Source organism: Staurois parvus, unplaced genomic scaffold (genome assembly GCF_062004578.1).
Source record: "Staurois parvus isolate SC_StPar_1 unplaced genomic scaffold, SC_StPar_1.0 ptg000031l, whole genome shotgun sequence".
In the NCBI taxonomy this organism is placed as follows: domain Eukaryota; kingdom Metazoa; phylum Chordata; class Amphibia; order Anura; family Ranidae; genus Staurois; species Staurois parvus.
This window is the reverse complement of record NW_028317827.1, coordinates 12,716,450-12,740,595: the sequence shown is the minus strand read 5'-3', so window position 1 is coordinate 12,740,595 and position 24,146 is coordinate 12,716,450. Positions and strand designations below refer to the sequence as shown.

General features: G+C 43.1%; 1 protein-coding gene across 6 annotated transcripts in view; it reads left to right on the top strand.

Annotated features, from left to right (window-relative positions):
- Positions 1–24,146, top strand: part of COBLL1 (cordon-bleu WH2 repeat protein like 1) — a 196,487-nt gene that overhangs the window by 95,938 nt on the left and 76,403 nt on the right. The window contains exon 1 of one of the 6 annotated variants that reach the window (XM_089660142.1): positions 16,125–16,174. The exons of the other annotated variants lie outside the window; for them this stretch is intronic. Within the exon in view, the coding sequence (XP_089516268.1) occupies positions 16,140–16,174 (35 nt within the window). The 5' untranslated portion in view covers positions 16,125–16,139. Of the gene's footprint in view, positions 1–16,124; positions 16,175–24,146 lie in introns of those variants that run through there. 6 annotated transcript variants of the gene reach the window in all.

Here is a 24,146-nt window from a genome sequence, read left to right as displayed (position 1 = left end):
AACATTTAGCCATGTTTTTCAACGTTAGCATCTTTTAACATTTTTTTTTCCACACACACAAAAGATTTTTGGGTTCAAAAAACACTCACTTTGCAGCGTTTTATCACGTTTACCAGCATTACAGCTTTTTTACAGCTAAAAATTTCCTCTTGAAACCCACTAGTTCTGGGGGGTTTTTCCATCCAGAAAACGCCCCTGCCAAAAAACGCTGAATAAAGCCTATGTGTGCATGGACACAGGATAACATATAGGTCTAAATGGCGGCACCTGAAGATGAAGGAAGATAGGAGCTCAATCAGGATTTCTGGGAGAGCATACCAGCAGTGTATATCGCAGAACATTGAGACACTAATACTGCAGGTGGAGGTGGACTACAACTGTGAACAGTACTGGATCTGTAAGGTGGGGGCTAATCTCTAGACCTGTGGACCCCCCATAGACTCTTGCTCTCACTCAATGTTGTCTTGTATAGGAAAACCATTTGACCTGGTTTCCAGTGCCATACATCTCCATCTGTCATCTCATCACTCTAACTGAAAATGACGTTATTCATTCGCACCACCCTCCTTTTTTATTGCCCATTCTTGGGGAGCCACTCCTATTTCCTTGACAGTGTAATTGGCTTCACGCTTATAAAAAAAAGTACTTATCTTAAAAATGCTATTAATGTGATGGAACGTCAGACTCACTTTTTAGGAATGAGGTTGTTGTTTTTTTATAGCCATCGCAGGTACTGATTTTCAATTACGTTCAATTCTTACCCATCGTTCTGAACAACTAAAGAATCACAATTTTAAACTGATATTAACCATGACCTTTATATAAGTACATGTCCCCTACTAGGGAGGTTGGGTCCTTGTTTCTAGACCATTGTCCAGATAGTTCACAGTTGTGTGTAGGTCCCTGTGCCCGTGAATCAAATGCCTCCAATAGTTCATGTTTGCAAAAAATGGAAGTTTGTAGTCAAGTTTACACCAGTTGCATCTTAAATATTGTTTTATATATTTTTTTACTTTAGAGAAAATGTTTTTTTTGCCATACAACATTTGATAGGAAGTGTTAATCAGTGAACATATGCTGCTAGAAATTCTAATTGACCTAGAAGGTTCTGTCTTTGGTAATTGGCCCATGTATGAGATGTGGAAGATGTGTTTCATATGGGTACAGGGTTGCATGATCGCGCAATTGTCATTCAAAGTGTGTCAGCGCTGAAAGCTGAAAACTGGCCTGGGCAGGAAGGGGGTACATGTACCCTGTAGGCGAGTGGTTAAAATTCCATTTTTTTTTTTTTTTTTTAACAGTAGCAAATTCCTTTTGCTATTACAGTGACACTCAATGATAAAACTAAACTATTGTTCAGGAAATCATTTTGTACTTTGTATTGTCCTGTGCCAGCTACCAAACCTCTCCTTTTCCTTCTCACTTCTCTTTAGAATGAGCAATGCATGTTAGGTACAGTCATGTGCAGTGCTCTGTTCACACGATAATATATCCCATAGTTACTAGTTGATCTATTGCACTGCATCTGTATTGGCATGGCACCATCAGATGCCTGAAAAAATGGAATGGACGCGGATGGCACATATGTGACAACTGTTTCCAGTAGGATGCTACTCAGCAGGGGATCAGAAACAAACAAAATCCGTGTGAAAGGGGTCTTAGAAATGACCCCCCAATATATAGAATGCTTTAGTATGGGAAGTCTTGTATGTCCCCAACCAGTGTGGAGTCAGTATAGGAGAACTCCATCTGAGCTGCTTAGAGATTCACCTGCTCTGCAATAAAACAGTAAATTGCTTTCAGATGTTGGCAGGTTTTATGCAGGATATGAGGCAGACCCGTACTGTACCATGCAGTAAAGAGTTCATACTTTTCTCCAGGCTCCAGCTAGTTTTGCCAGAATAAAAAAAAAAAATTCTAATATATATATATATAATTTCTGTGGTTTCTTAAAAGTGGGAAACACTAATATACATGAGTGAGGCTGGGTGATTCTTAGATGTATTTTATGAATTCATGTACTACAAATTTATTCTGCAGGACCCTGCAAAGAATTTTTATGGCCCATTTAGAATATGCATTGTGGCAGAACACACAATTTAATGCGCATTATCACAGCGTACGGACTGTGTTGTATTAGAGTCATACATTCTGAAGGACACTGATGGGCCACTTTGATGGGCACTGATAGGCGGCACTAATGGGCACTGATAGGCGGCACTGATTAGGAGGCAATGATAAGTGGCACTAACAGGCACCACTTATGGGCACTGACAGGCATCACTAGTGGGCACTGACCGGCATTACTAGTGGGCACTGAAAGGCGGCACTAATGGGCACTGATAGGCGGCACTGATTAGGAGGCACTGATAAGTGGCACTAATAGGCACCACTTATGGGCACTGACAGGCATCACTAGTGGGCACTGACCAGCCTCACTAGTGGGCACTTAAAGGCAGCACCGATGGCGCTACACTGATAATCAGGGCACTGAATATCAGTGTAGATTTCCCCTCTTTAGATCGCCGCTTACTGGCTCTCCTCTCCTCACGCACTGAGCATGAGGAGACAACTGCCGATAACCAGCATTTCCTGTTTATGCAGTGGTCAGGTGTGATTGGACACAGCTGATCACATGGTAAAGGGATGCTCTGATTGGCCCTTTTACTGCGATCTGTGATCAGTGTCCAAAGGATTGCTCCCAATTCGTGCCCCAGGGGCGTGTGGAGGGCATGGTTCTGAGAGGACTCCCTCCCAGAAATACCCGACTGTGCTGTAGCCATCTTTTGACTATAGTGCGGTTGGCAAGTTGTTAACATGAAACATGAACTATGTATGTAACATGCCTGGACATTTTCCCGCTGGAAGCTGGAAATCATTTAAGTAGACACCGCTACCCCAGTGATCTCCACTTGCTTTCGGGTCCCATGCTGAGCAGCTGGCCTGATGCATTGTGAACACAGGAGCAGCGGCACCATTCATGGAATGCTTTGTATTTTCCGAACGTATGCAAAACTTTCTCTGATTAGACAAGGTGGAGAGGCAAGGTGGTAAAGTCATTCTCTCTACCTCGTCCAATCAGATACTGCTTTGCATTCATTCAGAAAATGTGAAACATTCTCAAAATGATGTCCGTTCAGAGTGGCCAACCTCCTGTGTTCACAATACATCAGGCCAGCTGCTCATCATGAGACCTAAAAGCAAGTCGAGATCAGTGGAGTGTCTAAATTTGTGCTTTCCAGCCAGGTATGGTATGTACACAATTATGGTGGTCCAAACTGGTTCAGTGTTACTATGTAAAAATATGCCATGCCTGGAATTCCCTTTTAAACACCCTCTGTAAGTCACAGCAACGTGGCATGTAGATCTGAATGGGACCTTAGAAGAAAACCTGTCCCAAGAAAATCATGGAGGCATTGCTTACTATTCTTTCTGAAAATGCTGGTTGCTTGGCTGTCATGATGATCCTTTCTTCAATGACAAAAGTTGTAATAATTTACTGACCTAGAAAATTAGATGCATCATTTTTTTTTTTTTTAAAGGAATAGTTCACCTTTACCAAAAAGCTGCCTATGCCGGCAAAGGGTGTCTGTAAATAAAACCAAGCTGTGTAGTTCTGACTAAAGTTGAATAATGCCCTTTCTATAAGTGTAGGCAATTTGTACACCTCTTGAATTCCCAGAGCATAGCTAGGTGAGGCCTAGTCATTACTGCTCACCTCCACCATCACAGGAGTGAGCTCTCAGACACTGAGCCCAGAGCTACTACATCAGGGGAGAGAAAGAGCATGTGAGGGGCTTTGATGCAAAGAAAATTCTAATTTCAGAGTAGCAATGAATAGGTCTCACTTAGCAACATCCTAGCAACATCCTTGGAGGACTCCAGTCAGGCTTCATGAGGTACATAAATGGCGGACACATATAGCAAGGACATTAGTCAACTTTAGTCAGGGACACACAGTTTATTATCCACAGACACCCCTTATTTTCCCCTTAGGTAGGTTTCTGGTAAAGGTGAACTAACACTTTAAGCATTCACATCTGCGTCTGGGGCATTTCCCGCCACTAAAGTCGCATGTATACAAGGGGCATATATCTGTGCTGCTGCCAGGGAGGGAATGTCACAGCCAGCTTATGATTGTCCCAGTTCAGATGACCGTTTCCTAGTGGGTTCTTTCACGTGAGTTGGAACTCGGATCCCAATGCGCCCATGCTCATCACTAATCACTAGGGGTGAGCTCCGGTTTAGTATGAACTTGGGTACAGACAGAACCTGGAAGGAGACTGTCACTCCCACCCAATCAACTGCAACCAGGGCATTTCCCGCTCCACAGCTGCATGTACCAGGCAGGGATGCTTGTGACATCATCGACCTGATATGGTCATGTACGGAAACTGTCTATTTTGTCCAACTGCCTACCTACAAGCTGACATGGTGGTGGCTCAGTTTTGTACACATTGTCACAGCTGTGTGGCAGCATGTTATATACCGCATCTTACATTTAGGTGGCGGCGCTGCTTGCCACGTATGCCCAAGTAAATGGGACACCTGGTATTTCAATGTAAGAAAAAAAACAAAAAACAGGCATTAAGGAAGCCGTGGTATTGCCTCCTAAGCATTGTGGAATTTGTTTGATATTTTTCAGTGTAAGAATGTTGGTCCCCTTTCTTATCATGAATGGGGTCAAATCGCCATTTGTTTTTGACCGCAGTGATGAAAAAATTTGAGCAACAGGATGGACATTTTTTCCCGAATGTTTCTTTACAAAATTGAATGTTAAAAGCAAACAAAATCTTCAACTACTTTTGAACAACATTCGAATGTTCTGAGAATTTTCCCGCACATTTTCATTCCAAATTCTATTAGTGTGTATCCAGCTTAAAGTCCCGGCATTACTAAGTGCGCTTAAACCTGCTCCCACCCCCTTCTAAATCCTATTCCAACCACCCTGGAGGCTAGGTTCACACCTATGTAGTTATTATTATTATACAGGATTTATACAGCGCCAATAGTTTGCTCAGAGCTTTACAATATAATGCGAGACAATACAGCAACAATACAGTTCAATACAAGAGGGTTAGGAGAGTCCTACTTTTTGGAGCTTACTTTGCGTTTGATCCGTTTCTGCAATGCTTGTTGCATTTTTGCACATGCGTTTTTGCTGTGTTTTTGATGCGTTTTGCATTATTTTGCCAACTGGCTGCTGTGCAGATTAAAACACAGAACACGCAGCAAAAATGCACTACATACATTTCTGCAGCATCTCCACTGAAGTCTATTGAACCAAAATGCAATGTTTTGCAATGAAAAAAGTCCCTGACCCTTTCCGGGTCCAGGTGAAAACATGGAGATCTAAACGTGTCCCATAAGAAATCATGTTAAATGGACTGTAGTGCGTTTCTGCAAAATCCAAAACGCACCGCAGAACGCTTAGGTGTGAACCTAGACGTAAAAGAAAGGTGCTTATACTTACCTATTCTCAGGGGGCTCTGGTCTGGGCAAATGATCGGATCCCAGTAGTGGCTTCAGGGGAGAGGACAGCAGACAATGGATGCCCGATGGTAAGTCTATGGGAGATGTCACCGCCCAGGCACTGCGGCAACTGTGCGCATTGCATGCGGTTGCATTGCGGCCCCATTCACTTCACAGAGCGCAACTAAGGGTATAATTCCTGCCGTGCCATATGTACACCCCTTTCTAGCTAAAGGTAGAGCAGTTAGGGAAGAGGTAAAAGTGAAACACAACCGCAGGGTTTTACCGCCCTCCACCCCCCACTTCCCAGATGCTAGAGCACTAACCAATCTCTGAAAAGCGATCCTCCATGGATCACATTTCAAACGTGTGTTTAGAATCACCGTAAGGACAAGGCCTGAGATCTCTTTTTTTACTACTTATTTTTTATAAACCGCATTTAAAATGCCAAAAAAAATATTGGCGACAGCTCATTTATAATCATCAGCTTGACAAATATGTTGCTCTGCCTGTGTCTCTGCCCGACGTACACATTTGGATGTTCTGCCAGCAGTGCAGGGAATACTAATGATTATCCTTGTAATGATAGGGCCCCGATCATGTGATCTGGTGACCACATGACCACACCTGAGCAGGGATGAGACAGGAAGGGGAGAAGATCTAGCTGGGATTGCAGTGTGTCTGATCATGAGTATTTGGCTGTGCTTTAGAAGGTAGGTGAAACGTCTCTACGGTAAGTGACAAAGACAAAGCAAAGATCAGGGATTATTCCAGGGATATCTGACTCTGCTTGGCTGCAAGCTGGAATAGATTTCCTAAATCCTCCTGCACATGGTTTGTGTTGGACAAACTTCTGCTTCGGGAGTCAGTTCTGGAGTTAGGTGCATTGTTTTTAGGTAAGTAGTGTTACCTGTGATGAAAAAATGGAAATAGTTTAAAAACTTTCAGTAAAACACAAACGGCATGAAAAATGTTTAGTCTACGTTCACACCTATGCGTTCTCCACTTTGCAGAAACGCACAGCAGTTCAATTAACATTGCCTATGGGACAGGTTCACATCTCCGTGTTTTTACCCGGTGCGTTTTTTGGAAAGGGTCAGGGACTTTTTTAAACACAAAAGCAGAAAGCATGTGGTGTGTTTTTGATGCGTTTTGCATTTTATTCTGGCCAGCAACAAGTTGCAAAAAAAAAATCCCCCGCAAAAACATACTGCAAAAAGCACTGCAGAAACGGATCAAACGCACACTGCATAGGTGTGAACATAGCCTTACTACGTTCTGTACATAGGACCCGATCCCTTGTTCACAGTTCTTGCTGTGTGTAGTGGGAAGCACAGATCTGCACAATACAAATGTATCACTTAACGACCTACTGTTTAATGAATTTTCTCACTTACTACCGGTTTTTTTTTTTTTTGTGCTCGGACTTACAACCTGACTCAAATTCCTTTCCTCGGACTTACAAACCTCTGTCCGGACTTGCAACCCTGCTGGGGGACTTATGATGGAGAAACTGAGCGGAAGTGCAGCCTATGGTAGATCTTCTTGTGAGGCGGAAGTGCAGCCTATGGTGGATCTTCTTGTGAGGCGGAAGTGCAGCCTATGGTGGATCTTCTTGTGAGGCGGAAGTGCGGCCTATGGTGGATCTTCTTGTGAGGCGGCAGTGGGGCCTATGGTGGATCGTCTTGTGAGGCGGCAGTGTGGCTTATGGTGGATCGTCTTGTGAGGCGGCAGTGCGGCCTATGGTGGATCTTCTTGTGAGGCGGCAGTGCGGCCTATGGTGGATCTTCTTGTGAGGCGGCAGTGCGGCCTATGGTGGATCTTCTTGTGAGGCGGCAGTGGGGCCTATGGTGGATCTTCTTGTGAGGCGGCAGTGCGGCCTATGGTGGATCTTCTTGTGAGGCGGCAGTGCGGCCTATGGTGGATCTTCTTGTGAGGCGGCAGTGCGGCCTATGGTGGATCTTCTTGTGAGGCGGCAGTGCGGCCTATGGTGGATCTTCTTGTGAGGCGGCAGTGCGGCCTATGGTGGATCTTCTTGTGAGGCGGCAGTGCGGCCTATGGTGGATCTTCTTGTGAGGCGGCAGTGGGGCCTATGGTGGATCTTCTTGTGAGGCGGCAGTGGGGCCTATGGTGGATCTTCTTGTGAGGCGGCAGTGGGGCCTATGGTGGATCTTCTTGTGAGGCGGCAGTGGGGCCTATGGTGGATCTTCTTGTGAGGCGGCAGTGGGGCCTATGGTGGATCTTCTTGTGAGGCGGCAGTGGGGCCTATGGTGGATCTTCTTGTGAGGCGGCAGTGGGGCCTATGGTGGATCTTCTTGTGAGGCGGCAGTGGGGCCTATGGTGGATCTTCTTGTGAGGCGGCAGTGGGGCCTATGGTGGATCTTCTTGTGAGGCGGCAGTGGGGCCTATGGTGGATCTTCTTGTGAGGCGGCAGTGGGGCCTATGGTGGATCTTCTTGTGAGGCGGCAGTGGGGCCTATGGTGGATCTTCTTGTGAGGCGGCAGTGCGGCCTATGGTGGATCTTCTTGTGAGGCGGCAGTGCGGCCTATGGTGGATCTTCTTGTGCGGCGGCAGTGCGGCCTATGGTGGATCTTCTTGTGCGGCGGCAGTGCGGCCTATGGTGGATCTTCTTGTGCGGCGGCAGTGCGGCCTATGGTGGATCTTCTTGTGCGGCGGCAGTGCGGCCTATGGTGGATCTTCTTGTGCGGCGGCAGTGCGGCCTATGGTGGATCTTCTTGTGCGGCCTATGGTGGATCTTCTTGTGCGGCGGCAGTGCGGCCTATGGTGGATCTTCTTGTGCGGCCTATGGTGGATCTTCTTGTGCGGCGGCAGTGCGGCCTATGGTGGATCTTCTTGTGCGGCGGCAGTGCGGCCTATGGTGGATCTTCTTGTGCGGCGGCGGTGCGGCCTATGGTGGATCTTCTTGTCTGGCCTATGGTGGCTTGTTTCTGCCCTATGGTGGCTTCTTTAGTGGCTTTTTCTACTCCACAAATTCCACAGATTTCTCGGTGACTACTGTAATGTCTTCAGTAGGTACTGTACAGTATGCATGGTGTTGCCTGCCATTCGTAGCCACCCTTGGCATTGCTGTTTCTCTGATGTTCAGCCCAGGTGGTACCATACTTGCAAATAAAAGCAAAGTTATCAAGTTGGAGTTTCCTTTTGTCCATTTCTTTGTTCTGAATACTGTAATGTACATACTAAATACAATTTCTCGTTTAACGACCAAACTCGCTTAACAACCAGAATGTAACTCTGTTATTAAGCGAGGGATACCTGTACTACCCACTAACGGATTACATTTTTTATAAGTGCTTTTTAGGCTCACATGTATGGGTTTTTCTTGTTTTTTTGGGGGTTTTTTAGTGCATTTGCAGAGCTACAGGAACACAATCCATTTAATATTATCTTTTATGGGTCCTGTTCACATCTTTGCAGTTTCCTGCAATGCATTATTATTATTATTTTTTTTAAAGGTGTGGGGACTTTTTTTTTAGATGCAGAATGGTGCATTTTTGGCATAGTCAATGGAACCCCATCAAAAACACACGTACATGCCTTTTATGAGGTGTTTTTGTAGGGCTATGTGTTTAATGACCAATTTCCTCCTCCTACCAAAAAAATGCAGGAAGCATTTAGGGCAAGTTCACAATACAAAAAATGCACACCAGATGCATTCCGGATACCTTTTTGCTTACATTTCACACCACACACAGTTTTCGATGCAGTTTTGATGCAGTTTATGTTCCAGTATGGTTCTGTGCAGAAAAAATTTACTTTTTTTTTTTTTTACTGCACCGGGAACTGGACCTGACTGCACTGGTGTGAACCAGGGCCACTGGCATACATGGAAAACATTGTGCATGCATTTTGGAGCCAGAAAAAAAGCGCACTGAACTGCATCTAGCGTGAACTAGCCCTAAGACGTGCATCAAGAAACGCATTAACCACACATTGAACCTAGCCTACACGTCATCCCTATAAATGATTGTGCAGTTTATTTTCATGGTTCAGTTGATAGGACGAGCAGAAGTATTGCTCACAGCAACCAATGAAATGTGTCTTCATTCTCTGACTTTGGAAACATATAGGGCCCATTTAGATCTCTGCGTGTGCATGCAGGTGCAATTTTTTTTTTTTTTTTGCATTAGGCCTTAACTGTCTGTATGTGGGTAACGTTTGTGTACCATTTACATGCGTACAGTTTTATATCATACATGGGCTTAATTGGCAGTTGCCATATTCTTCACAACAATGGTTACTAGGTGCCAGAAAATGGCAGGAGGATCCTACGTATTTAGCTGTCCACATGTAACATTTCTGTATAATTTCCATGCGCACAGTGGTGCATCATACATGGGCCTTATCAGAGGTTGCCATGTTTTAACAACAATGGTTGCTAGGATGCAGAACCTGGCAGGAAGATCCTGCATGTTTATGTGTCTGTGCTCCATATGCATGTACTGTTTACATGCATACAGGGGTTCAGTATACATGGGCCCTATTGGCAGTTGCCATGTTAAGAAAAACTATGGTTACTAGGGTTCAGGTGGCAGAAACCGGCAGGAAGATCCTGCATATTTATCTGTCTGTACGTTTTGTATACCATTTACATTTGTACAGTGATGATACATGAGCCTTAGCAGTGGTTGCCATCTTAATACAATGTTAGCTAGGAAGCAGGTGGCAGAAACTGGCATGAAAAGCCTGAATATTTAGCTGTCCACGTGTAAGGTTTTTGTACTGTTTACATGCATACGGTGGTGCATCATACATGGGCTTTATCGGTAGTTGCCATGGCAATAGTAATGATGCTTGCTAGGATGGTGGAAACTGATAGGAAAGCCTGCTTATTTAGCTATCCACATGCTGTATGCATGTAATGTTTGTGTACCATTTTACATATGTACAGTGGTGCAGCATACATGGGCCTTATTGGCGGTTGCCATGTTAAAAACAACAATGGTTGCTAGGATGCAGGCAGCCAATAGCCTGCAATAATGCTGTACACATGTTAACGTTCTATAAATGTCTACATGCATACAGCATATGAAATGCTGATATTTATGAGTCTAGATGCAGCTGTGGGAATGGGCCATTGGGCTTCTTTATTGCTGTGTACATAATGATACTCCATCCATATACAGGATTTTTAATGACTGTGTGAATGAGGCCCCTCAGGGTAAATTCACCCCAGCCACACACTAAAACAAATCATTCCATCATGTGGCTGGTATTGAGCAGTGTCTTATATTTGTTCAATTGAGGCAGGAAGTGTACGCTCCATTCAGTTCTCTGCACAGCAGAAGGTGCCCTGCGCTGACCTACAATGCCAACCCATGCATTGCAGAAAAACGCTGAATGTCTGCATTTTTATTTACTATGCTACACATCGCACCAGTGTTGTGGTGTGAACAGGGCACATAGAAAGCTGTTGTTTTGCATGTGCCATAGTGGTAACCTGCGTTAATCCCCTGTGGGGAAAAATGCACATCACTGCAGTATGTGTGAATGAGCCTTTAGGTAGGTACTTTGTCATCCATCAACGGGCATTTCCTTTGTGGATTGACATGCATATTAATGTAATACCTGTTGTGAACACATAAAAACACGTTCTATGCCTTTTGATGCGCTGCCATTTAGTTTTATGGGCCTTCCAATGCACTAAAACACAGAACAAAATGGACCTGACGTGTTTTCCAATACTGCAGCATGGAACACGTGTTGAAATGCAACAGGGTTACTGAGCCCTAAATTTAATCACACGTTAAAACGCTATGCATTTTTATGTTTTTGTTTTTTTTAAACAACCCACATGTTAAAAATATACTGACATACTGTAGGTTTCTCTGCTGGAACAGGCAAGGATGAAAATGTTTTATACTAGGGACTCGGACTGCATAAAAAAGTTTTTTTGTTTTGTCCTTAAAATGGGAAAAGGTGAAAACCTTGCTGCCTGCATGCAGTGATTCCTGTACTGACTCCGCCTCCTGAAGCTCCTCCCTCTCAGCTCCTCTGTAGTTCAGATGGCAGGCTCTGTGAAATGTGTGACACAGCAGTGCCTACTACAGGGCATAGTGACTACGTGTCACAGGAGGTGAGGAGAAGGAGATCTTCACAAAGTGAGTTTAGAAACTTCAAGAGCATTAAAATTAATTGGAGTAATGGATAATGAATATATAATTGTGTATTTTGACATAAATCTGCTTTAGGTCCTGTTCACATCTGGAGTATCAGGAGCTCGCGTTCCCACTCGTGATTTTGTGTGCACAATTTTCACACGATTTTGCATGTAGCGCATAGGGCAGCCCATTCACTTGAATAGACTGCAATGTGTGAGCCTTTTTGCTAAAAACAAGCTCCCACTCCTCTTTGAAGGTGTGGTTTGTTTTTTTTCTTTCCCACAAGATAATCAGGGCAAAATCGCATCACGTTTGAGGTATCACAAGGAATAAATGGCATCCAAAAGCGTGTTGCACGTTTTACTGCATTTTTACCGTAATTTGGAATTCAATTTCACCAAGTGTCAATGGGGCCCTAACCACCTCAATACCAGACACTTTCAACCCCTTCCTGCAAAGGGCCAATTTTCAGCTTTCAGCAGTGTCGCACTTTGACAATTGCGAGGTCATGCAACACTGTACCCAAACTAAATTATAATTTTTTTCCACACAATTAGAGCTTTCTTTTGGTGGTATTTAATCACCACTGGTTTTTTTTTTTATTTTTTGCTAAATTAAATGAAAAAAGACAAAAACGTGCTTTTCTTCGTTTTCGGTTTATACAATTTTGCAAATAAATAATTTTTTCATAAATTTAGGCCAACCTGTATTCTGCTACATTTCTTTGAAAATACCCAAATCAGTGTATTTTATTTAGTGTGTAGGAAAGTTATAGAGTGTACATACTATGATATATATTCGAAATTGGACAATCCATGGTATTTAGTAAGAGGCATGGCAAGTTTTTTGAAGTGTAATTTTTGTCAATTGTTTTTCTCTTTTTTTCACATTCATTACATCATTTTATTACATTTTGTTTTTGTAATACACTGTGACCAGAGCAATATAATGTTACCATAGTACTACTTTAGGGAAGTGATCAGGTGTTTTTTTTTTTTTTTACACATTATGATTGCTTCACTGCTATAAGCGAGCATTTTATGGAATTTAATCGATTAATTTAGTTGTGATTAGCCGCAGCTAATCACATGGTACAGAGGAACTGGTATTGGCCCTGTCTGCACCATATGATCACTGTGACCAATCACAGCTAACACAATTGTAACAATGAAGGGCATGAATCAAAGCCATTCATTGTTTACAATTGTCATGTGATCTGCTCTGATTGGTAACAGCAACCACATGGTACCGGCACCAGGTCCAGTACACTGATCAGTCATCAGCTGTGTCTGGTGACAATTTTGCCTGCAGCATGGCCCATTCCGGAACGACGTCATATGACGTCCATCCGGAACAACGAAAGTCCCGCTGGGCCTATAGCAAATTGATGTCCGAGCGTGACTTTTGTCGTCCCGGATGGATTTCCTATGACGGGGTTTGTTGCTGCAATGCAGGGAACGCATTGAGGTAAAAAAAATCCTGCCTCTAGAGCCTCTGTAACTACTGCATATACAAGTTGACCCCCCCCCCCCTTTACAGTATTGGGCCAGCCCTCCAAATCATTGGATTCAGGTGTTCCAATCACCTCCATGGCCACAGGTGTATGAAATCAAGCACCTAGGCATGCAGACTGCTTCTACAAACATCTGTGAAAGAATGGGTCGCTCTCAGGAGCTCAGTGAATTCACTCGTGGTACCATGATAGGTTGCCACCTGTGCAATAAGTCCATTCATGAAATTTCCTGGCTACTAAATTTTCCACGGTCAACTGTAAGTGGTATTATAACAAAGTGGAAGCAACTGGGAACAATAGCAACTCAGCCACGAAGTGGTAGGCCACATAAAATGACAGAGCGGGGTCAGCGCATGCTGAAGTGCACAGTGTGCAGAAGTTGCTAACTGTCTGCAGAGTCAATAGCTAAAAAAACCTCCAAACTTTGCGTGGCCTTCAGATTAGCACAACAACAGTGCATAGAGCGCTTCACTCCCATAGACACCCTCCTAAACCTTGTGGACAGCCTTCCCAGAAGAGCTGAAGCTGTTATAACTGCAAAGGGTGGGCCAACTCAATATTGAACCCTACGGACTAAAACTGGGATGCCATTAAAGTTCATGTGTGTGTAAAGGCAGGCGTCCCAATACTTTTGGCAATATAGTATAGATAGTGGTTTTTTTTTCCCCCAGTAACTGGGTTTTATTTATTTATTTTTTTACAGTTATACACAAGCTTTTTAGTTATGACTAAAAATATAATAAAATACATTTTTGTTTGTCCTACCCATAAATATGTTACATAACAAGTCACACAGTTTCTTTCTTTTCCAGTAAAAGATAAATGAACATTTTCTTTTCTTACATAAATCTGACCAGACAGGAGGAAGAGGAGGACTGGATACAGAGAAAACTTTACTTATCAAAACATTTTTTATGGAGTCCACTTTAATTGGCAGTCACAGTAATCGCATGACCCTGAGATGCACCGATTGGCTTGCAACCATTCCTATGTGTACGGTCCTACTCACACTGACATGGTACCCTTGTACCATGCCCGAGCAGGACTGTGCCCTCTCCCCTTCTGGCCTTCACTCACGTGTTGGTGTCATTATCTCTGCCTCACACAGATGCGCCCCGTCCACTTCTTCAAATGGGTTAGGGCACAGTACGCTGAACCATTGTCTTTGCACAGCACAGAATGGTCATGCTAGTCAAATGAAATGGACTTTGGGAACCAAACATACTTGGGCACAGTACAGATCCCTTAATATGAGTATGCCCTAAAGCAGTCTAGTTGTATCTTAAATATCATAAAAAGTAAGTGAAATATGTATATTAATGTAAGTAATAAGTATTTTTCCATGATGTAAGTTTAGGCTGGGCATTTAATAGCTGGGTGGAACAGGTGGATATTAGGAATGTTAAATGGCCTTACCTGTGCTACTTTTCAGGGGTGACCATACTGTTTGTATAGACTGTGTAGCGGCACAAGGACCTTTTGGGTCTTATAAACCCATTTATATTATTTCTGGGTCAGATGGGTGATTGGACCTCTCCAACTGTATCATAGATTTGGGCACAGCTCACTTCTAGCAAACCTGCCAACAGACCGTAAATTGTGTTTTTACTTGGCCATTAGTTAAATGGAGGGCCCAAAAATTAGTCTTGCACTGGGGCCCCAGGCACCGATTTGCTGTTGCGTGAAAGTGAATGAAATGAGTAAAAGATGGCTTTAGCTCCTGTACACTTGTAGAGAACTCCTTAGATGTGTTTCACCCTTTGCGGGGATTAATCATAGAGGCTGCACTTCACATTCATGCAACAGGGAGTTGGTGTCTGTGTACAGATGGGTGCCATTTTGTCAAAGTCTGCTGGAGCCTGACAAGACGATCCTATCTGTCCTTCCAGACTACCCCCCTCCCTCCCCAGCCTCCTTAATACATTCATCCACTCCACCCTACCAGGCTTGTAGTTGGCTACAATAGCTGCGGCCTCCGTTTACTGCCTACAGCTGGGTTGGTGACAATCTATTATTGGCCTGCCCACACTTGAGCGCTAATGTGCCATAACGTTGACTCGGACGTTGCTCCTACATTATGGATATGTTCAGTTCAAGTCTGTGGGATGTTGGTATCTACGTGTGGGCAGCCCAAAACTAGATGTTTACTGGCCGGGCTGCAGAGAGTGCAGTTGCTGCAAGTATTGGAGGCAGTAAATACAGTCACAGCTGAATATATGGAGGGGTTTGGGTAGAAAAAAAATTGGCGAACTTGACTTGATCTTTAATCTATACGCCAGTCAATGGAGACATTGGTGTCCCTGTTCTTAACATGCTTATTAATCCAGTACTGACATTGGGAGGTCTTTTTCTAATACCAAGCTGAGGTCGGTAGCTGTCTTTGCATTTTACCAGTTTGCAGGCGGTAAGGTATGGCACTTTGCACCAATACACAGTACAGCAAGGGTGCAACCCATACCAATCCAAAGCTGATATTTTGTCATCTTTCTAATGCAGGGTTGTAAAATCATTCGGTTATCAGATTAATTTCCATCATAAATGTGCTCTTGTTTTATAAAGAATCTCTTTTACCACTAAATTGGAACTCCTACCTGGCTCATCGGTGCCTTTACACATAAGAGCAGACTGCTTGTTTTATTCATTTAGTTTCATTCAGTTGCAATAAAAATGAACACACTTTTTAAAGTGTTACTCAGGCATTTTATAGCTTATTGTTGTATAGGCCCCCTTCAATCCAAGACGTCAATAAGAACGCTCATCAACTTTGCATGAGTGAATTCTGCTCATGAGAAAAGTTGATGGCTGCGTAGCAGGCACGATAAAGCCTCTTAATAACCTGAGCACTCATTGAGAAGGATTAGCACTTGCCAGCAGATCTGTTGCTGTTAGTGAGAGAAGTCCGCAGGAATATAAATAGGCCAGTTAACTGAGGCTGTTAGTAAGAAGGTGGCGCCCACAAATAATAAGCCAACAAAGACTGCTTTTTTAATATACGTTTGGGGCTTTGAAGAGGATAGACACCGGTGTTTCCAATGAAGGGAAAGCTGAAGAATCTATTATGTTGGAGGTAAGGAAAAGCATACATATTAATATTTTATTAGGGTTACTGCAGGGCTGTATGTATTAATGTGAAGTTAGGAGCCAGTCACTATGATGTAGTAGCCAGCTGGAATATTGGAGGAGAGGAGCGCATGCTTCCCCTGAACTACTAAAAAAAAAGCCATCCATTGTAATTTTAGACAACTTGTAGGACCTCTAATAAGGGCTTGTAAGATGCAAGGCAGAGTGCTTAAAGCACCAGGGTCTGCTTACTTTGGCTTTTCTGCTAACAGCTACAGCTTACTGTCAGCTGATGACTTGTATTTGCAATCTTAAGGTGGCCATACACTGATAGAACTTTGAAAATTTTTATTTTAGGAACAGTGTTTTATTTTTGAATTGTTAGTGGGGCCAAACCGATGTTCATCTTCAACCGCAGCGATGAGAAAAATCAAAGGAGAATGGAATTTTGTTTTCTCAAACCATCATATTTCTAAAAGTGAATATGGTTTTCATTTGGGAAAGTTCATTCACTTCAACATTGAATGTTAAAAGCATTTTTTTTTTTTTTTTTTTTTACTTTTGTACCTAATTCATCATGTCATTATATGTACTGAGACTTTTCTTACAAATGTTTATAAGAAAATCTGCTAGTGTATGGCCATCTTTAGAATGTGTATGTATAGACATGGGACTCGTGGGGGTTATTTGCTAAAACTGGAGAGTGCAACTCTGGATAGAAACCAATCCGCTTCCAGGTTTTATTGCCAAAGCTTAATTGACCAAGCTGAAGTTAGAAGCTGATTGGTTATCATGCACAGCTGCACCAGATTCTGAGCGCACCAGTTTTAGTAAATCTCTCACTGGGGCTCCCAGTATCTACAAAAAGGGGTCTTCCCACTGTGACATGCACAATATTAGTAAATCCCACAGCTGTAATGTTTGGTTCTTTTTGAGTTTTGTTCAGCCCTGTCTTACCTCTATAGTAAATGAGAAATGGAGTCCTTAAAGGATTAGTTCACCTTTAAAAATAAATGCACATTTAAAATTTTTATTTTTTTTTTTTACGTGCATTTATTTATTTTTTTTCACAGGTGCCTGTAAAGCATTGCGCCCACAATCGGCAGATCACGGGTGCAATCCCAGGCTACTGCAGACTGTCAGTAGAGCTGTTTGCCTGTACCCCCAATATGGGCAGGCAGGTTCTGAATTTCAGGAAGATCAATGAACTTCTAGAGCACTCACAGCACCGTCGTAGTTAATTGAGAACTACAAGCTGACAATCCCGTACTGAGCCCTTAAATATGGGTGTAACATGTAACGTTGCTAAAGGTGAACTGATCCTTTGAAGAAGTACAGAAGCAATCTCTAAAAATGCTTTTGTGGCTGTTGTGATACTTTTTGGTCCTAGACCTTGAACAAGCATGCTAAAAAAAAGTGTTTTCTTTCTACTTGTTTAGGGTTATTGGCTCTAAAAGCATTAAAGCCAATGTATCAGTATGACAGCCAAGCAGCTAGAATTTATCATTTTTATTAAGAATCTTCAAACAATACAGATCAAGTAGAAAAAAACATATGTCATCAGTTCCAATGATATTTATCAGTCCAAATAGGTCACATAAGCACAATGATCAGAGTACAAATGTAACCACAAGTAGAAATACGCTCCATCTACATGTCATAGCTGTCAAGACTATCAGATACATCGGTAAAATGTGTAATATCAAGTACAGGAAAGAAACCACTGGAAAATTCCATGTACGCAGTAGATAGAGGACCCAGGAAATGTTGGCAGTAGCATCAGATTAGGTAGGTAATGCAACCAACTGTCACAGAATACTTAAAAGAAAGGGTATTGGGAATGTGAAAAATGTGGAGAGGAAAAAAAAAAGGGGGGGGGGGGGGGGGAGGAATGAGAGGTCAGGTACTACCCATGGGAGGCTCTTGGAAACCTCAAACCTTAACTGCAAGGAAGGTGTCAGACTCAGAGGAATAGCGGAAATAAGTCCATACTGTCCATACGAGATTGAAGGATTCAGACTCCCATGCAGTCATACATTCTACACTGTCAATCCGATCCCATTCCACCACGGAGGGTACCTCGGCACCTTGAATTTTTAGAAGGAATAGGCTGCAGTGGTAGCTTCCATGGTTCTGTTATGGTAGGTTTACTTTGAATGCAGTCATTTCTTTTAGGGTTATGTGCCTTTTGTATAAAGAGAACAGTGCACTTCTGAGCCTTGCTGTCTTCACCATATCCACACTACCTATACTGTGCTATGTGTCATCAATTTGCAGAATGTATGAAGGTGCCACTGTTCTAAACATTTACCCAAGTGTTGGATGAGTCTCCCATAGGTCATGCTTTGTTTTAGGTGTGTCAACTCTTTAGTGATGTGTTGGTGACAACCAGCAAGACTTTTCACCATGTTTTGGCCTGGTGGTTGGGGTGTTTTTAACATGGCTATAGATCGTCATCCTGCTATTTAGATGTGGCCAGCAACACTGCAGATTCAATTTTAAAAAATGTGATGTGTTGGAGAATCCATACAGATTGTTACTGTCAGAAAAGGCAATCTGTGACATGAAATGGTCAATAAACCCGAAGCTGATTTTTCAGTTTTTCTTAGATGTTGGATAGCTGTCAGAGTGAGAATGTTGCATCCCCTATTCTGCACACCTGTCTTGGCCTTTCTGCTCAGAATTAATTGCTCATCTTATATTCTGGAGAATGCAATAGGCGGTGTGGGAAATCTCATGGTAGCTAGGACATGCAACAGGTGGTTGGGAACTGAGCCAGAATCTATGGCTCAGTTCCCAATCCCAACCATGCTTGCCATGTCCACCTGAGGTCCCCAAAGGATGTGAGAAGGCAATGAATATTAACACACATTTTAACTGGTCTCTTTGGAAGGTTAAAGTGTTTCCAGAGCCTAAACATTTTTTACCATTCTGCATTCCTTGCATTAAGGTAAACAATGTTTGATTAAAGTATTGCCCCCTCACCCCCCTATACTTAGTCTTAGGGCTTGTTCACACTTGGCTGTTTTACCAACGCTTGCCAAACGCCCCTATAGCGTTTGGCAAGCGTTGGTCCGGCGTTTGTGGAGCGTTTAACGCTCGGCAAACGCCGCATGCGCAGTTCAGCGGCGGTTGCTAGGCGTTTGCCGAGCGTTAATAATGCCCCACAAATGCCTATAATGCAGTTTGAGTGGTGTTACCGCTCCGCAAATGCCCCGCAACCGCATCGTAACGGCCAGCGTTTGTGGAGCGGCACCATAGACGAGAATAAGAGGCTTCAACGCCTCCTGACTCGACCAGAGGCATCTGTTTTGCCGCGATGCGACGCAAACGCTCCCGTTAGAACAGCTTCCCAAACGCCTTTCTGCCGCCTGCACACAACGCTAGTGTGAACGTAGCCTTACTGTCCTCACTCGATCCAGCATTGTGCCCATCTGTAGCATCTTTCTCAGCTTCTTCCCTCTTTCCCAGTCTTTGCTGAGAGCAGTAAATCCTGTGATGAGGGAGTGGGGTCAAACCGCGCTGTCTGTGTCAATCACAGACAACAGTCACAGGCAGCATGGCTCGGGATCGAGCTCACAGGTGTGCCACCTTAGCAAGTGGAGGACCCAGGAGCACTGGAGTGGGACCCGAGAAGAGGAGATTTGGGGCCACTCTGTACAATGGAAGGTGCAGGTAAGTATAAACCTGTTTGTAAAGACTTACATTTTATTTTTTTTGTTAAATCACTTTAATTGGTTTTCTATGTTAACTCTTTTTGGCTTTGGACTGTTCTCTTTTGGAATTGGTGGTTCTGGTGCTAGTTGGATGAGAATGAAGGGGCTCAGTTTGGGTTAGTGGTTCTATTAGGGTTTAGCCCCTCCTCCAAATGAAATGTAAAAAAATCAACATTACTTCTGGGATCTAAGACATCATTTTGGCCTAGGTCAGAAACCAGGAAGCAACTGAAGAAATGTGAAAAAAAGGTTAAACCAAGTAAATATAATATGCCTTCCTATCTATTATAGCATTATACGGATTAGAAATGAGTCCATGTTGATTGAGAGAGTTTAATTCCGCTTTAAAGAGTAACTCCACTTTCAATGAGGGGAAAAAAAAACATTCTTCTCTGGGGAATCTGTGTACATTGCAAGGCTTTTAACAAACTTTGTTGCAGATTCCTACCTTTTGTTATTTTGAAGAAATAGCTGTTTGTGTCCATTTGCAAAATCAATAGGAGTGAATAGAATTTTATGAGTATCAATCAGCTGCTGCATTTGCAGGGTTGTAATGAGGAAAGAGGCAGGGTCTGCATCCTTTTAGAAGTTATTTCCTTTTGGGAGTATCCCATCAAAAATGAAATTTTTGTTGCAAGGGATACCCAAAATCTGATTTGTATCTTAATGCAGACTTCTGAAAAAATGAGTGAGCCAATCACACAAGCAGGAAGTGACATTTCTGGTGGCTCTCCATACACCATCTGTGTACAGAATGCTTCCAGGTTGTCATATTGATTTGCATTTTACAGAATATTACTGCAGATTGAACAGGAAAGGTTATTTTTAATATCCAATACAGTATGATTTGTGTAGCAGCTGTACTGTATGTGCTGTATTCATTTTTATTTGCTATTTTTTCCCATGAAAATGGCGCTAAACCCAACAATTTTCCCAAAACAATAACTTTAAAAGCATGAAATAAATAACTCCCAGCAGAAGCGACTTTAAGGCCATACCAAAAAGGCAGCTGCCCAAGACCCAACAGGGTTTAAGATTCACCCACATAATCGCTCACCCAGCTTTAACCTGAGCTGTCACGTCATCAAATGGCTGGTGTCAAAACTGATCACGTGCAACACCATGACAAATGCAGATCAAGTCGAGGCTAAGACTGCAGCTTCCTTGACTGTAAGCCCTGGTTTACACTGATGCGCTGCAGAATTCGCAGAAACAACACTACCATCAGCCCCACGCCAAGGTACTAGGTGTAATCCTAGACTTCAATCTGTCCTTTCAGCCCCAGGTCCAATCACTGACAAACTTGTGTAGACTTCACCTCTGCAACATCTCCAAGATACGACCGTTCCTAACCTCGGAAACCACTAAGCAACTCATTCACTCCCTTGTTATATCACACCTTGACTACTGTAACTCCCTCCTCACTGGCCTACCTCATCGCAGGCTATCCCCACTCCAGTCCATCATAAATGCTGCTGCCAGACTCATTCACCTTACTACCCGCTCTGTATCTGCCATCCCTCCACTGGCTTCCAATTGCCCAACGGATAAAATTCAAAACACGAACACTGACGTATAAAGCCGTTCATAACACTGCCCCAAATTACATCACCGACCTTGTCTCTAAATATCACCCAAACTGTACTCTCCGCTCCTCGCAAGACCTCCTACTCTCTAGCTCCCTTGTCTCCTCCTCCCATGCTCGTCTCCAGGATTTCTCAAGGGCTTCACCCATCCTCTGGAACTCCCTACCCCAATCTATCAGGCTATCGCCTACTCTGCTCACTTTTAGGCGCAGTCTGAAAACTTTTCTCTTCAGGGAAGCCTACCCCGCCCCCAGCTAATTTTGGAATCCTCTACTCTTCCTACCACTCCGTCCCCCACAGCTAATTACCTCTTGTACCACTATCCCCTCCCTCCTAGATTGTAAGCTCCAAGGAGCAGGGCCCTCTAATCCCTCTTGTATTGAACTGCATTGTTACTGTACTGTCTCCCTCCTAATGTAAAGCGCTGAGCAAACTGCTGGCGCTATAGAAGTCCTGTATTATAATAATAATAATTTGTGGCGTTTTCAGTGCGAATTCCACATCAGAATCGAACCCTGTTTATGCGGGTGTGTATGTTAAGTTAACAACATCCAGAAAGCGGTCCGCAAAATGCGGTGCGATGTGCAGAATCAGATCACACATGCGATGCGATTCTAGTGTGGGCCCAAAAAAGGGTCCTGCACATTTTTAGTGCGGTGCAAATAGAGCCATACAAAATGTATGGCTCCAACCGCACACAAATCGCTTGTGATTTGCATAGGAATGCGGTACGGTTCCTGTGCGAATCACTTGTATATATTTGAACCCAGCCTCAAGGATAGGAAAGTCTTAAATGCCAAAAAAGTGCAACTCTGTACAGCCAAGATTGTGAACCTCACAGCCCTGGTCAGGCAACACAGCCGTGTTCTGATCTCAATTCTCTGTAGTGCAGTTACAGCAGTACAGCTTGGTCAGTCTTCCCTAGCCTGTGATTAAATACTGATGAAGCTGTAATGCACTGATGAGGTCGGCATTAAGCATTGTCTCCTATTAGGAAGCTAAATTTTAATATGTACAATTTAGGCTCCATGTACACTAGCATTTTTTAAGCTATTTTTAATAAGTTATCTTTTTTTTTTTTTTTTTTTTTTTTTTCTGCTCCTAGAAGCTAAATAATATTATCTTGTAGAAAAAAAAATAGTTGTTGTAGAGTTTTTGAAACGTTTCTCCGGCAGATAAAAATGGTACTAAAATGTTCCAGACAGCTTTTTTTTTTGTTTGTTTTTTTTTGTTTCCTACATGTACTGTAAAAATGCAAATATAATGCTAATCATCATAAACACTACTACCAGTGTTTTTATCCAGCATTTTTTTGAGGCTTAAAAAAAGACTCCATTCACACTTAGGCGTTTAAATTGTGATCATGGCAAAAACACCCCACATTTTCAGGTGCATTTTGAAATGAATGGCACCTAAACACACAAATGTGCATTTTCACAGCACTTTTTCAAATCACGGCATAATCGCTGCGATTCCTCCTGTGATTTGAAATGCTTCAGGGCTCGTTCACATTTGACTGTTTTACCAACTCTTGCCAAACGCCCCTATAGCGTTTGGCAAGCGTTGGTCCGGCGTTTGCGGAGAGTTTTTTATTGCTCCGCAAACGCTGCATGCGTGGTTTGCCGAGCGATAAAAACGCCCCACAAACACCTATAATGAAGTTTGGATGGCGTTACCGCAAATGCCCCTCAACCGTGTCGCAACCGCACCACAAACGCGGCCCGGGCGTTTGCGGAGCGGCACCATAGACTACAATAGGAGGCTTCAACGCCTCCTGACTCGACCAGAGGCATCAGTTTTGCCGCACAGCGCTGCGCCGCTACCGCTCCTGTTAGAACAGCACCATGTGCTGCAATGGGCAGAATTGTCCGAGGCGTTTGGGAAGCGGTAAAACCGCTTCCCAAACACTTTTCTGCTGTTTGAAAACTAGGCTAGTGTGAACGTAGCCTAAGGCTGGCCATACATTATATAATTATCTGGAGATTTTTGGTTTAGATTTACCAAAAACCATATAATAGGAGGACAAACCTAAACAACACTTTCAGTTGTATCCAATTAGGCAGGCCCTTGCACTACATAGTTGAAGGTAAATCTAAAGGAAATTGGGCAGAAAATCTGCAGATAATTGTATAATGTATGGCCAGCCTAAGGCTGGCCATATATTGTATAATTATCTGGAGATTTTTGGTTTAGATTTACCAAAAACCATATAATAGGAGGACAAACCTAAACAACACTTTCAGTTGTATCAAATTAGGCAGGCCCTTGCACTACACAGTTGAAGGTAAATCTAAAGGAAATTGGCAGAAAATTGGAAGATAATTGTATAATGTATGGCCAGCCTAAGCGTGAATGGAGCCAATATAAGCCAGATTGACTTACATCAATACTCTTTGGGAAAGATTTACTAAAACTGGAGCACTCAGAATCAAGTGCAGCTGTGCATGGTAGCCAATCGGCTTCTTACTTCAGCTTTGTCAATGAAGCTTTGACAATAACACCTGGAAGCTGATTGGTTTCTATGCACAGCTGCACCAGATTGTGGACTCTTCAGTTTTAGTAGATCCCCCCCCCCCCTTTTTTTTTTTCTTTCTAGTCTGAATCTTGCTGTGCAGAGAACTGCAGGAAGTCTATATACATTATATTTAAAATGCTTTTCAAGAGGTTTTAAATGAAT